General features: G+C 43.8%; 1 protein-coding gene across 1 annotated transcript; it reads left to right on the top strand.

Moving 5' to 3' along the window:
• Nucleotides 1-3255: 3255 nt before the first annotated feature.
• Nucleotides 3256-16026, top strand: akap8l (A kinase (PRKA) anchor protein 8-like). The gene is made up of 13 exons (XM_041241974.1): nucleotides 3256-3311; nucleotides 4484-4537; nucleotides 4890-5148; nucleotides 7405-7912; nucleotides 9813-9924; nucleotides 11264-11316; nucleotides 11612-11642; nucleotides 11959-12064; nucleotides 12471-12612; nucleotides 13134-13239; nucleotides 13511-13641; nucleotides 14217-14312; nucleotides 14557-16026. The coding sequence occupies exons 1-13, from the start codon at nucleotides 3287-3289 to the stop codon at nucleotides 15031-15033; spliced, it is 2100 nt and encodes a 699-aa protein (XP_041097908.1). The 5' UTR covers nucleotides 3256-3286; the 3' UTR covers nucleotides 15034-16026.

A 16026-nucleotide genomic window follows, 5' to 3' on the forward strand; every position in this document is an offset into this window, starting at 1 on the left:
CATATCGGTCCAGCTATATCATTTCAATGCAACTGAATAATGAGAAAAAAACAAAGAAGGAGAATGCCATTAAAACTAAAGCCAGGAGAATGCACAGTGTGGACCTGCCTGGGGGTGTCTGTGAGGCTCCTTCAGGTGAGAAGCCCCCTCCCTTTGAAAACCTTGCAAAGCTAAACAGTGGAAAAGATGAAGAAGTTGTATCAGTAAAAAAAAAAAAAAAAAAAGAAAACGTTTTCCCCAACGAAGACGCACATGATATGTTGACATCGCTGAGCATGTCAACAAACACTGCATCATCATTATCAGGAATGGAAATAAGACTCTCGTTGCATAGCAGTTTGATTCATTCCTGGTTTCATGTTTAATAAGGTAATGTGTTAGCTATACACTGTGGCTAATCAAACGCGTAGTAAAACCTGCAATGGGTGAAAGTGCTATGCAATAGGAGTCTCATTTCCATCCCTGATCATTTCAAATACTGCAATTGTGCTGAGTATCCTGCAGAAATGAACAGTGCACACAACAATTCATACGGTGCTCTTAACACTGGCTGTACAATACCAGTCTAATGGTGCCTGCACCGGTCAATCAAGTTAATATGAAATGCAGTACAAAAAAATAAACAACATCCATTAAATGTATGGTGGTATTACTTTGTTTTCTTTATTATTTTTATAGACACTGTACCACGTGGTATAAATTCCAATAATTAAATATTAAAAATTGGACTCTCATTCCATGCATTTTGAACAGTAACAGATGGCTTGATAGCCCTGCTGCTGCTGCTGCACCCAGTCCTGGGGTTCAGAACTCCCCTCAATGAAGTCTATCATTGAAATGATCAGGAGCCAGGAGTTTGAGCAGGGTTAGAAACTCACACTAGCACTGCTGCTGCTGCACCCAGTCCTTGGGTTCAGAACTCCCCTCAATGAAGTCTATCATTGAAATGATCAGGAGCCAGGAGTTTGAGCAGGGTTAGAAACTCACACTAGCCCTGCTGCTGCTGCTGCACCCAGTCCTCGGGTTCAGAACTCCCCTCAATGAAGTCTATTATTGAAATGATCAGGAGCCAGGAGTTTGAGCAGGGTTGAAAACTCACACTAGCCTGACAACCAGTCCTGGGGTTCAGAACTCCCCTCAATGAAGTCTATCATTGAAATGATCAGGAGCCAGGAGTTTGAGCAGGGTTAGAAACTCACACTAGCCCTGCTGCTGCTGCACCCAGTCCTGGGGTTCAGAACTCCCCTCAATGAAGTCTATTATTGAAATGATCAGGAGCCAGGAGTTTGAGCAGGATTACAAACTCACACTAGCCCTGCTGCTGCTGCACCCAGTCCTGGGGTTCAGAACTCCCCTCAATGAAGTCTATCATTGAAATGATCAGGAGCCAGGAGTTTGAGCAGGGTTAGAAACTCACACTAGCCCTGCTGCTGCTGCACCCAGTCCTCGGGTTCAGAACTCCCCTCAATGAAGTCTATTATTGAAATGATCAGGAGCCAGGAGTTTGAGCAAGATTACAAACTCACACTAGCCTGACAACCAGTCCTGGGTTTCAGAAACACATTCAATGAAGTCTATCATTGAAATGATCAGGAGCCAGGAGTTTGAGCAGGGTTGAAAACTCACACTAGTCCTGCTGCTGCTGCACCCAGTCCTGGGGTTCAGAACTCCCCTCAATGAAGTCTATCATTGAAATGATCAGGAGCCAGGAGTTTGAGCAGGGTTAGAAACTCACACTAGCCCTGCTGCTGCTGCACCCAGTCCTCGGGTTCAGAACTCCCCTCAATGAAGTCTATTATTGAAATGATCAGGACCCAGGAGTTTCAGCAGGATTACAAACTCACACTAGCCCGACAAGCAGTCTTGGGTTTCAGAAACATGTTCAATTAAGTATATTATTGAAATGATCAGGAGCCATGAGTTTGCTTTAAAATAAACTGTCCCTCCCTTATAGCCACATGAAACACTCAGTAACAGTGCCCTGGTTATTTAATATAATTTCAATAATATACCTGAACAAGGAACTTTGAAACTTCTGTGATCAGTTACTAAGCAGGGGCTCTGGATCTAGGGGTGCTGGGGGTGCGGCAGAGCCCCCTGGCTTTGCATGGCTTCCATCATATACTGCAGTTACAGTTTTGTTCAATGGCTTTCAGCACCCCCATTTTTAAATATTGTTCCGGAGCTACTGTTACTAACTGCCTTCAATTGTGACTCCATCCCTAATTAAAAAATTATTTCTGGTCTTGTGCATTCCTCAGCGGTGGAAATAAGACAGTTTGATCCATTTCTGGTTTTACTGTGAGAGTAACGAGACACACCTGAGCTTGTTACCGATGCACTGGGGGCTAATGAAGCGCATAGTAAAACCTGGAATAGGAGAGTCTCATTTCTATCCCTGATCATTTCAAATGCTGTGTCACTGAGCTGAATATCCTGCTTAGGCTGTCATTAAAATTCAATGAGATCACATGCTGTGCTGCAGTTAGAACAGAATGAACAGTAAAGCGCTGGTATCTTCAAAAGTAATTTGAATTGCTTTGATTTACATTTCAGACGGGAGGTGCCCATCCGAAACCCCCTGAGATGTGCCCACCCAGCTCATTCCAGTCGGCTGCCATGCTGAGGCGCTAAGGAGGCTGCACTTTGGCTGATCCCTGGGGTCAGCATCGCCGGCGCTGTGTGTGCTGATGCACCAGGGAGGCTGTTTGGGACAATTCAGGCTTTTCAATTCACACCCCAGTGCATTCTGGTAAGTGTAGTCCTGTTGTGAAAGGTACCTGGGACAGGTAAAACATGTGAGTTGAAATGCCTGAACTGTCTTAAACTGTCCTGGTGTACATGGAGTCATATTCTAATAACCCTGTGTCAGCTGAGTGTTTATTCAACACTGATGTCTTTTCCCAAATTGGCATTTAATTGGCATCTACCTGCTTTTGTAATGTTCTATTTAACTTGTGTTCTGATTTTTTTCACTGAATGGGTTGAAGTCTGACTCTGCCACTGCCACACACATAGCCCCAGCCATAAAAACCATAGCCATCTGTTACAAATAGCGCAACCACTCCACCCAATCAGGCGTTAGAACGGTGATTCTGTTAACCTATCAGTGCGTGTTATTTATGTCCCGCCCCCACCCCTATTTACATAAATTTGAATGGCGGCCACATTACCAAATTAAAATATCCCTTTTATTTCCTTCAGCCAATCCGTTTCGGGGGGGGCGTGCTGTCTTTGTTATTATAGTCCCCCCACTTCCGGCAGCTGGATCAGACATCGATGAAGAATGGATAGCCGTGGATACAAAGCGGGTAAGGAAAACGGCTCTATGTGGCCACTTTGGTAATTAAATCAACAATGTGGGAAAAAACAAACAATACTGATATTCACCTAGAGAACTGTGCTATCTCCGTTTCGTAAATTACAGTGTCAGCGTTGCCCAGTCTTTATGCGGTGCTGGATTCAATACTAGGGTGATGATGACGGATACATGAGGTGCATTACACAGTAAAATAAATAGCAAACCCAGCGGCTCGCTGCCGCTCGTACTTGATAAATGCACGGTGCGTATACATGCATGCAGCGTACAGTTGTGGCAGATGTTTTGCGGTCTGTAAAGTCAAAACAAAAGCGTGCGTTCAATTTTACAGTTAAGATGGCGAGAGTAACGGCAGCACAATACAAAATGTCCGCCGCTGTTAATGGCCCTCTTCTTTGCTCGGATGGCAATGGCTTTGGGCTGGGCCTCCTGTATTGCAGTGATTTACTGAGCAAGCATGAAAACAACAACGACCCTGGTCTTAGAAAAAGAAGTAATTGATCAGTTGTGTTAGGAACCGGTGCTAGCAAAGCAAACCAGCCTAGCAAAAAGTGGGCCAGTCGTTTTATCTATTGTAAATATTTGAAACGTGAAAAGGTAACCGTTTGTTACAAATATTTATTGTGGCCGGTTTATAGTCCGAGGCAATGTTTCCAAAACCCACCAGTAGTGTACCGATAAATACATAAACGAACCGTACACACAATTCGTACTGAAGATACATTGAGTTAATATGAAATGCGGACAAAGTAATTGTAAATCAGATATTTACCGCGGTATTACGAAGTTAGCAGTTTAGACTTGGCATTTAAACTTTTTATACATATGGTACCACTTTGTGATTTTATAAATTAAAAAAAAACACATACACACTGTAGCCTCCTTCGTTTGACGGAAGTCTATTGAAATGATCAGGAGCCCTATTGCACCCAGTCTTGGGGTTCAGAACCGCTTTCAATCTAGTGTAATACATAAGTGATCAGGAGGGTTAAAATAAATTGTCACTCCCTTATAGCCGCATGAAACACTCAGTTCAGAGTAGATTTAGCAGAGGCCTGATTGTTCAGTATCATGGCACCTGGTCATTTCAATAATCCACTGAACAAGGGGAGTTCTGAAAGCCAGGACTGGATGCTCTTACAAGCTTTATCATTTTTTTAACAGGGTATGGAAACTCCTCAAGCTACTCCAGCTGGGACACTGGAACCAGTAACAGAGGTAAAGTCAATGTGTTCAGTATAAGGGTTAATGAACGCTTTAGTGATCAATTATCCAGGATCATTTACTAACTGCCTTCAGTTGTGACACTCTCCCTAATTAAATTATTTGTCTTGTGCAGTCTGCAGGGTGGAAATAAGACTGTCAGAAGTTTGAACCACTACGAGCTTAAGACAGAGCTGAGCTTATTGCATATACACTGTGGCTAGTCATCCTCATAGTAAAAACAGGAATGGATCAAACTGCTATGCAGTGGGAGTCTTCTTTCCACCCCTGTGATGGGGAAGGGAGACAGCATAGTCTTCATGAATCCACACCTGCTGCATTGCTAACTTGGCTGCTGTCCTTGCAGGGTCTGCAGGGGGCTACGATTCCTACGACTATGGCTATGGGCAGAAGGACTCCTCTGGGTCGGGCAGCTATGGTGGTTACGGGATGCAGTCGAAGAGCTGGGAGCTCCCGAAGCAGAGCGGCCTCGGCTCCTCCCTCTCCAGCACCGGCACCAACGCGGACGCAGTGATTGCCAAGATCAACCAGCGGCTCGACATGCTGTCGCAGCTAGAGGGCGACAGCGGGACGATGGGAGGAGGGGGCGGTCGGCAGGGAGACAGGTAACGTTTCACCCCTACCCTCTCCCCCAATCACATGGGTTTAGGGGTACGCAATGTAGATGGAGGGGCTTCAAGGGGATTCCTGGTTTGTTTAGAGGCTGCCGCATGGTTGTTTTTATTCTTGCTTCGTAACATTTTTAGTTTTTTCTTTGGCTCAGAAGCCTTATAAATCTATGTTAAACCTCATATAAGTTGCTGAATTTGTGTAGGAATATATTCACTAGATCTGTCATTCTTGTATGGGTCTCCCAGGGAACAGCTTTGAGTTGGGGTGTTTTGTTTTAGTTTTTTTTTTTTTGCAAATCAACAGGAATTTATTTTTTTTTTTTTTAATAAGAGTGTATGTTCGTACGTCTTTGTATTGCATCTGCCCATTGGCTTTCATTTTGGTCCTCTGTTACTTGTTTTCCTTTACTCCATTACGGTATTTGAGAAAGCTGTCACTGGTTAGCATGCAAATCAGGAACATATGTGAGCTTAAAAATAGATGCTTTCAGGATATAGTCTAATTAGAGGCTTCATTTCGAAGTCTGCCCCAGTGCGTCTTAAATGTTTTATTTGCGTTTTACATCTGAAATATGAATCTATTCAATGAGAGAAACCAGAACAGCTGTTAATGGTGCCAGAACAAATTTCAAACCTTTCATTTATTTACTGGGTGGGAGGGTCTGCATATTTGTGTAATCATAGGAGCAACAAAGAGGAAAGTTAACTTGTACTTCTTTCTTAAATCCAAGATTTGCCCATGTGGAATAAAATCTTGGGGGCGCGTCACTTGCGCCTGTCTTGCAATTGTGAGCAGGGTTTCTCGCTGTGCTGTAGCTCTGTAGAGTCGCAATGGTTAGATCTCTCAAACCTCTGAAGTTGACTGGATTGGCCGAGCCATCTTTCTGGTTTCTCCCCCGATGCTCTCCAGTTTACCCTGAGCCAGCGCCCTGACCTTAGCGGCTGATCACAGATGCCCACGCCAGCAAAGATCAGCCCCTACTGTCCTAGAACCTCTTGATCTAACATAGTTTTGTTGTACTGTTTTGTTCACCCCTTTATTTGAATGTGTTTTTAAAGGCTATCTTAAAAGGTTGCCTTGATTTTTATTACATTTTTGTATATACTGTATTACTTTGAATTACCGCCGCCCTTGCATGAGTGCCGCACTCAGCTATCTGATTTGTAATAGATGCTGCCCTCGAGTAAACGCTGCTCAATAATGAAGCATGTACCTTTTTTTTCTTGCCCCAGCTCAGATAAATGCAGCACTTAATAAAGAAACGCACATTACAAATAGAAACAAAATTAATTGAATAACCTTGAATTCAATGTATTTGAAAATACAATTGCACACTGGAGCATACCGGTATTTTTCTGTAAAGGTTGTGGAACCAAAACAAAAAGAAAAGAATACCTAGGTACACAGCACTATGTACTGATACTGGTGTAGGAGTAAATACAGCAGCACTAAAATACATATATTTAGAAATTGGCAAGTAAAGTAGTTTTTGTTGTAATGCAGGAGCCTGTATGATTAATTCTTGAAGTTTCTTAAATGCATTTCTGTTTTGGGTGTATGCATGGTATTTTAGCGAATAGTCTCTTCAGAATCCTGATCCAGACAGGAAGTTCAGAGAGTGTGGTGTTTTGGACTGTCAATGGGGAACAGAAGCTAGTTTCGCTCTCCCTGTGGCGTTTCTGTTTAGGGGGATAGCCATTTGATCAACTGCTCTTCCTCACCGAAGCCCTGCCTGGACCAGGAGACTGAGCGCTTAGTTGTCTTGTTGGTTGAAGAGATAGAACCACACCATGTATTAGGGTTAAGCCCTGTGACTCTGTGAAGCTGCTGTAAGAAAAGAAAGGGAAAGTAAATCTACCTCCTGGGTGTTAAATTGACATTTCTTTCTGGTTTCACTCGCCATGCTACACTGGTATGTGACCTCACCTCGTCAAACACTGATCTGTGAGCTCAACAGCTTTCAGTTTAAAGTTATAGGACTTCTTCGCCATCATGAGCAAGATGAATCTGCAGAAATAAACCTCAATATACGCCCCTGAAATACCCTAAAAAAACACAATAACAAACTGCCGTTTGAAAACCATAGTACTTATAAGCACTGCAGCTGTTTTTAGCACTGTAAATAAATAAAACTTGCCGCACCGTTAATTCAAAGTAATACGCTATATCTCTTTCTGTCTGTACTGCACAGCACCTCACAGTGGAGATGTAGGATTGCCCTGACCTGTTTGCTGTTGAACCTCTTTCAGGTTTGACCAATACGAGTCCTACGACTCTCGGTCCGCCTCACTGAACCACCGTGATCTCTACAGATCTGCATACGGTTACAGTGAAGGGGGACTGGACCCACAGCGCCAACATCGGGGCGGCAGCTCCTACGCGGCTGGGCGCTTCAGTAACCCCGCCCCCTCCTCCTCCTTCTCCTCTGCCATGCCCTCCTACGGATCGGGCCACGCCCACAGCCAAAGACCCCGGGACAACTTCGGCCAGGGCTGGCCCGGCCGTTCTCAACGCGGCCTGGGAGGAGCTGCCGGCAGGGGGTTTGGAGACAGGTGGAGCGAGCCCCGAACGGGAGCCCGGGGCAGTGGCAGCAGTCGTGGCCCTTCCCCAGGGGGCAGGCCCCCCTCGCTTTTCTCCCACGACATGCACCCCGAGATGGGTGCGTTCCAAAAGGGTTCCCCTGGGGACAGGCGCTTCGGAGGCGCTGCAGGGTTTGGGGCCGACAGACAGCGTGTGAGGAAGAGGGTGCCCACCAGAGTAAGTATCTGTGTTTAAAAACACACACACACACCTGTGTCTTACTCCTCATGCCTTACACACACCCCTCCTGCCAAATCAATCCCTTTATTACTTTAAAAGCACTCCAGCAAACCCACCACACTATCCAAGTGCTGTGTGGACTGCAAGAACTTTTTTAAAATATTTATTTAACATGGTATGAATTGTGGCCCAGTTGGGTTTCATTTCTTCTCTGGGTCTTGACACTGTATAAAATCTTTAGGTTTGCGCTGCTGTTTTTTTTTTTTTTTTTTTTTTTTTTTTTTTTGTTGGTGCAGTTTTTTTTTTTTACTCCCCCGTCCTTTTCCTTGTATAGGGAAGGAAGATAGTTTTGAATTTCAAACTCAGTTTGTAACTGAAATGTTCTTTTTAATATGGAACACAATTTCTATTGCATTTGTTGGCTTATATGATTAAATATAAGGTATGATTAATATTGTAAGCGCAGGAAGGCATGACTAACTCAAAGTGGATTTTTGGCATGCAGTCTCCTATATAATGTCATTCTGTGCAACCTCTAGGGCCTCGTTTGCACTGCCTGTCCCCAGGTATAGATGAGCTGGCCGGTCTGGATGAGGTGTAGTTAGATGGTTGTCTGTGTTCCAGTGGAATTGTCAGGTACAGCTGACTCTGGAAGTAGTAGTGCTGCAGTAAAGGTCACTTTATTATTATTAGTAGTAGTATTAATCTTTATTTTTCGATTTCTTTTATCTCGATGCTGAATAGCTGCCGCAGGATTTCCGTGATCGTCAGACCCTTTCAGATTTCTAACTGCTTGTTCTTGAAAGGTCACAGTGCGGCAGTAAAAGATCACGTTGGATTGTGGGATGGATTCAATATATGCAAACAAAGATGAGAAAAGTTGAACAAACATTAGTGTGTTTTGTTTTCAGTCTATGCTCAGCTGTCAGTAGTCTTCAGTCGACCAGTAACAGAAGAGGTGGAAAACAGCAGTCATTGTTCAAAATGCTTTCTTTTAGCAAATGTTTCTGCACATTTTGGGAGGTTGGGTATGATACAACACTGTGCTGTCTGAGGTGTAGCTGAGCGTCAGTGGAAACACCACTACAGCTCTCCCAGACTGGCAGCTCAGCTGTACCTGGAGACTGGCGCTGGAAACAAGGCATTGTAACAAACTTTTGAGCATGAAAATTGCAAGTGTGTGTTCTAATGTGTCGTTACCCTCGAGACTGCTGCCCTTGTAAAGATGGGTCTGAAAACATTGGGAACGTATTTCTAAATTCATTCCTCAGAGGCGGCAGTACCATCCCTGTGAACAGCAATTCCCATGTATTAACAAGTGATCAGTTCATTTATCTATTAACGTCTGAGCCTGTCTGCAGTATGAAAAGAACACTCATTTTTTTATAGCGAGTTAAAGATATATATTACGAGAAGCAACAATAAAATACTAATGAAGAAAAACTAAGATTCATCTGAAAAAAAGAACCATTTGGATTCAGTTTATTTACAGGTTTAAAACGCTCTGAATTGTCATTTTTCTTATACGCTAATAGTGGGCCACAGTGCCCAATGCAGATGAACAGGTAGGCCGCTGGTAAAATGTTTGTGAACCACTGGTGTACTGCATGTGTGAAAAAGACTGAAGAGTTATTGAATGTGAAATAAATTGCCCTACTGTATGCACATACTACTGTGATAACACAAAGGTTATCTGACCTGCATGTTTTAGACAACGGTATGGTAAATTCTAGTTTTGGCTTATGTTTAAGCATTTTAAACTCCACAACCCTGGTTTGAATAGTGTAAGGCACCCTTGTCCTAGACTGTGAGGGTAGGTTATCCTCAGTGGGTAAGGCAGTGTTGTACAGTGTATATCTTTGCAGGGGAGGACTCTCACTGTATTGTGTTCCCACAGACAAAGGTGCAGAAGGGCGGCAAAAATAAGAGGAAGCAGCCACAGAACAGCGGGGATGCACCAGAGAGCAAAGTAGCAAAAAAGGAACAGCTGGAATTCAATTTGGGAAATGGTAAGTGCTCTGGCCTTGTGTGTCCTGTGGGCTCATTTTAGACTGCGGAAACCTGACGGTCTACCTTCTGTCCCCCGTGTTAAACAAATATTGTGAACACGTCGTTTTAAAAGAACTTTCAGTGCTAGTGTATGCTCTGTGGATAACCTGACAGTATTGAGGGGTGTGTGGTTGATTTTGGGGGGCGGGGCGGGCTGTGTTGATTGTATGTGTGTGGGGCGCTGTGTTTATGCAGTTTATGAAGGCATTGGTGTTGCTTTGAAATAAGCTGAGCTGCTGAGCTTTCCAAAGCTTTCAGTCTAGCTGGTACATTGACGGAGCAGTAGACTCAAAACTAAACCAGATCTGTCACATGAGAGGCTTAACAGGCGATTGTAGTTCTGGCTAGCAGTACCGCATACACATGCTGAATACGTCTTTGGAGAGCTAGTCTGTACTTTTAACATGTAGGTGGCTTTTACGATGCCTCAGTAATATGTGCGGAAATCGAAAGTCACTTATTTAGACTTAATATTGTCTTTTTTTTTTCAAGACTGTTTACTTACTCCAGTGTACTGAATTTCTGTATTCCTTGAAGATAGCAGCAGAGAATCACCTACGAGAGAAAGTCTCACGGCACTTAAAATATCCAGCACTCCTTTTATTCATTTATTTATTTTAACCAGAACTCGTCAGAGTGCGACTCATAGTGCTTTCATACTGACACCCGCTTCCTTATAGATTGTTGTAGCGTTTCATGCATTCTAAATTGGGTGAAAAACACAGTAACTTGGTGTCTTAATCTCTCTGCGGGATTTTCCTTCACTGAAAGTTGCAGATATGCGGGAGCAACTTGGAAAATACGTGATCCTGCCCTGTAATTCATGCCCTGGTGTCTGGGGCGCCTTGTTGATTGTGTGTAGTGTGTGTGGGGCGCTGTGTTTGTATAGTGTGTGTGGGGGGCGCTGTGCTTGTGGGGTGTGTGTGTGGGGCGCTGTGTTGATTTTGTGTGTTGCGTGTAGGGCGCTGTGTTGATTGTGTGTGTAGTGTGCGGGGCGCTGTGTGTGTAGTGTGCGGGGCGCTGTGTGTTTGTGTGTAGTGTGTGGGGCGCTGTGTTTGTGTGTTGATTGTGTGGGGCGCTGTGTTTGTGTGTTGATTGTGTGGGGCGCTGTGTTGAGTGTGTGTAGTGTGTGGGATGCTGTGTGTAGCGTACAGGGCGCTGTGTTGATTGTATGGGGCACTGTGTTGATTGTGTGTTGCATGTGGGGTGCTGTGTTGATTGTGTGTTGCGTGTGGGCCGCTGTGTTGATTTTGTGTAGCGTGAGGGGCTCTGACTCCGCTTTGTTTGTTTATCTTGCAGAGAAGGAGACTGAGGAAGCACAAGCAGACATTGAGGAAGCCAAGCCTAAAGCTGTAAGAATACTTACCTGCTACATCAGGGGGCTCGGTGCTGTTATAATATTGCATTATGGCCGTCCCAGGTCTTTGGACGCTGAAACATTGTCTACCTGGTTTGGTTTGTTAGTTTGCCTCCCAGATTTGGGTCAATTTCAGATGAAGTTAAAGCATTACCAATAAACAAATTCTCTTCTGTGTACAGTGTATTAGTGTAACCGAATGAATGCATGCTCTGGGTTTATAATATTTTATTGCAATCTTTTAGTTAATGGATGATAAATGCCAATAGTAATTCCTCTGTTTTTTTTAGGAAGGTGAAGGTACAGCGGATGGGGAAGATGGTAAGCAAACCTGTTATTTTGATATTCTCCTAATCCCCTGCAGAGATGTAGCTGAGGTGTCTGTCACGCTGCATACATCTGGAGAGTGGATGGATAATCCAGTTGTGATGGAACTTGCTCAGGACATTCTTTAGCACAGGTTATTGATTCTGTAAGGGATAAACACTGATCAGTATGGTAGTTTGTGGTAATCTCCTTTTTTATGTTTTGGATGCTGGTTCTAATTGTCAATTGACAGCCCTGGCAATTGTAGGAGTGAATGTGGCTGCTGTGCCTCTTTGTCACTGATGTGCTCATGTCTCTCTGTGTGGCACAGCTCTCACAATGCAGGAGGAGATCAACCAGATCAAACTCAAGCTGCAGGCCAGCAAGCAGACCCAGGAGAAGCAGAAGAGGCGGCAACGCAGCCGGCTTATCGAGAGGTAACTGTTGCCCTTTCAAATGTAACCCTTGAAGGACTACTGTAATTGACATTAAACTGACACTGACCCGCTGTTTGGCTTGGCAGTGCAGTAGGTTAATGGACTAGCCTCTCGTCTGTTTTTTTGGGGATAGTTTCACAAATCAGGTTGCATTTATTCCTGGACAGCCTGATGTTTTATATAAAGTAATTGGCCTGTGAAAACAGCCATTGTGTCAAGTGAAATAGTTTTCTTTTAAATCTCTGGATAACAAAAAATCTATTCATGGCAGACTTGAGGCATGGAGATTTAATTTCTCCCTCCATCACCCCTAACAGAAAGGGTGCTCCCTCAAGGCCAGGGCAAACTGACTTGATGATAATCCTGAAATGTGATTCAGTTTTTCCTTCTCTGTTTGTCCTGGCAGGGTGCAGTATGCCTGCTCGGTGTGCAAGTTCCGTTCCTACTACGATGACGACATGAAGAGTCACCTGGAGAGCAAGTTTCACAAGGACCACTTCAAGTTCCTCGCCACCAAGCTGTCCAGCCCCACAGCCGCCTTCCTGCAGGTATGGGCTGACAAGTGTGGACTGTGTTAATGTGTGTGTGCATCGGTCAGGAAAAAAACATTGGTGTAGGCCACAGTAGCTTGATCATGCCAGTATTGCAGACTGTGGCACAAGACTAGAGACCCCGCCCCTCGGCAACAGTTGCATGATTCAGTTATGAACCAGCCTTATGATAAAGGCTTGTCCTGTAAATAATTGTACCAGTTTATTTTTGGTTGTTCTGCATACAGTTAAAGCTGGATCTACTTTGGCAATTTAGATCTTTTTAATCCTACTTCTTGAGTAAGACAGTGGTCTTGCTCAGCAGGCTGCAGGTTGTACATGATGCACTTAAATAAAATACATGTGCAGCACACTGGATTATTGTATGATTGTGCACCTAGACATAAGGGTATATACTTGGGTACAGGCTACTTTTTACTCCTGAACAGAATTTAGCATTAGTCTGGGAAGTATGTAGAAGCATCTTTTTAAGCACACGTCAAAGTCCTTTTACAATTACCGTTTTATTTTGCACACAGCAATACCTGTTAAACAAAAGCAAGCGGACAGAGGAGAGGCGTGGCCACATTGACAACATCAGCGCCGCTATCACCCAGATCTACAAGGAACAGGACCTCACTCGGGGTAAGCATGCGTTAGAGGCGTCTTTAGAGGGAAAGAACTCAATCGAGACGAAAAAACACACATGCACTGCAGGGATGGAAAGAAGATGTAGCAGTCTGATCCATTCCTGCTTTAATATTTTGCGTTTCCCTCTTGCCAGCTGCTTGTGCAGATCCTCCTTTTGTTGTGTTTCTCATGACTCTTCAGTGCATTAGATTGGTTAGTTTTGCTGGTTGGCGTTCGCGTTTTTGTAAAGTTGTGGTATGTGACACGCTGTGTTGTGTCCCTGCAGATATCGGTATGGAGCACTTTGTGCGGAAGGTGGAGGCTGCTCATTGCGCTGCCTGTGACCTGTTCATCCCCATGCAGCCCGGACTGATCCAGAAGCACCTGAAATCCCATGAGCACAACATTAACCGCAAGGTAACACTTGCAGTGTGTGTTTATAAGGGTTTGGTGCTACCTCTACTACAGTCGAGCGTGTTCATGTATGCTGTATTGACACATCAACTACTGTTGACTTGATATGGACAGTTAAACAAGTTATTAAATAAATGACAAAGCTGATGGTAATCTTTTTAATCTGTTTCTATAGAACCTGTTTTATATAGAACCGGGTGCAAGACCTACACTGAGAAATTATAAGTGGAATTGTGGTTAATAGATTCCAATGAGGACTTGACTTGTAATGTTGGACATCATGGCTTGAAATTGACTTTGAGAATTCACTTTATTATTTTTTGTTAAATTGTACCTCCCTTAGTTTTATGAACAAACTACTGGCATCTGGTCATTTCAATGACATAACTTAAGTTCTGAAACCCAGGACTGGGTGCAGCATAGCTAGTGTGAGTTTAAAACACTGGGAGATAATTAGTAATATACATTCAATCCTCAGAAGAGAAGCCTGATTGCTCCATTATGTATAAATATTAAATTCAATGACAAATGGTTTGACTTGAAGTAAGCTCCTGACCATAATGTTGTTGTTGCCGCAGGGTATGATGGAACAGTCCAAGAGGGCTAGCATGTCTGTTGCCCGGAGCATCCTGAACCACAAAGTCATCTGCAAGAAGCTGGACCAGTACCTGAAGGTAAGAGCTGAACGTACAAGAGCCAAAGACTGGCTTACAAGACCTGGTTAACCCTTTAAGGGACAAGGGACATAACTCCCACAAATACAATGATGTTCACTTTCTTTTTGCAATGAGGTTCATTGTGTTGCGGTTTGCAAAACAGAAAACTTAAAAATATGTCTGTTATTATTTTGATAGAAGAAAATATCTCCTTTGAAATGAACATGCATTTACAACCATATCTGTCTTTTTTCTTCCACAGGGAGAGAACCCCTTTGTATACGACCCAAACAGTAAAGAGGATCAAGAAGAGGAAGGAGGGGAGAATGTGGAGGGAGGGGATCTGAATGACAGTCTAGGGGAGGGGGAACAGGAGAATGTGGAGAGAGGGGATCTGAATGACAGTCTGGGGGAGGGGGAACAGGAGAATGCAGAGGGAGGGGATGTAAATGAGTCTCTGGTGGAGGGGGAACAGGAGAATGCAGAGGGAGGGGATATGAATGATTGTCTGGTGGAGGGGGAACAGAAGAATGGGAATGGGGAAAAAGAGGTTAAGGAGGAGGAGCAGCGGCAGGGAGAGGGGGCTACTGCTGAGGAGAAAGGGGGGGACCCCCAAACTGCAGAGATGCAGGAGGAAGAGATGGGAATGGAGCTGGGTGAAGAAGAGGGGATCCCTGTTGATGAAGGTGGTGACGCCAACAAAACTGCTGAAGGCATTGAGGAACCTGCTGCAGAATAGCTGCTTTTAATTTTGTTCATTTCTCCGCCTTTCATCAATAGCCTGTATTTGTTTTAAGTTAATGTGGAGATTATCGCTGACAAATTCTAAATGATTTGTTTAGGACCAGCCACCACTTCAAGAAAATTAAAGGTCCCAGCACTAACAAAACCTGTTCTTGTAGATACACGGATTAAGGAGACTGGGGGTGGTCTTGACTAACAGGATTGGAGTGTATTCATTGCTGTATTGTGAGGTTGAGGAAATCTCCCCACTGCATCATCTACCAAATGATCAACATATGCTCCACTTAAAGCCAGTGGTAGTCTTCACACAGTACCTACAGTGATGCCCCTTTACGTAGGATATCTTTTTGTTAGTGCTGCACAAACCGATTATTCGGATCAAGCTTTCCTCGGCTGAGGGTCTTTGTCGGTTGGGCTAGCTTACCAATTCCAACTGAAACAAGTGATGAAACAGCTGCTTGGGTTTGTGTGGATATCTGTTCTCAACAGTGTCACCTAAGAAACGCAGTAACACCCAAGCAGCTGTTTCTTCAGTCATTTCACTTGTTTTTTTTTGTTTTTTTTTTTAAATGAGGCAGTGAGTTGTATTTATCTGTACATTCAGTCAGTATCTCTGATGGTGGGTTCTCTTCTAATTTTGTTTCTGTATAGTCAGTGTTGGGTCACTTTTTTTTCCCTGAAGGAGCTGTTCTGTTTATTGTAAAACTGCAGAGCGGTTTGGACTTTGAGACAGAATGTAAAGATGTTAGGAGATAACTTTTTATAACTTGAAGAAGCAGGCCACCGTGCAATAAGTAAAATGCAAATGGTTTGTTAACAATGTTAATTCTTCACCAGTGTTCTGTTCTTAAACTGGTGGCTGGTGGATGCATTTTCTATGACATTGTACAGATAGTTCCTCTGTTCTGTCTGTATGGTGGTAGGTTTGAATGCTGTCTCTGTATAATGTGTTTTCAAAGGCTTCCATTAAACAGTTTGGTTTTTTTTA

This window comes from Polyodon spathula, unplaced genomic scaffold, assembly GCF_017654505.1.
Source record: "Polyodon spathula isolate WHYD16114869_AA unplaced genomic scaffold, ASM1765450v1 scaffolds_864, whole genome shotgun sequence".
Classification (NCBI taxonomy): Eukaryota; Metazoa; Chordata; class Actinopteri; order Acipenseriformes; family Polyodontidae; genus Polyodon; species Polyodon spathula.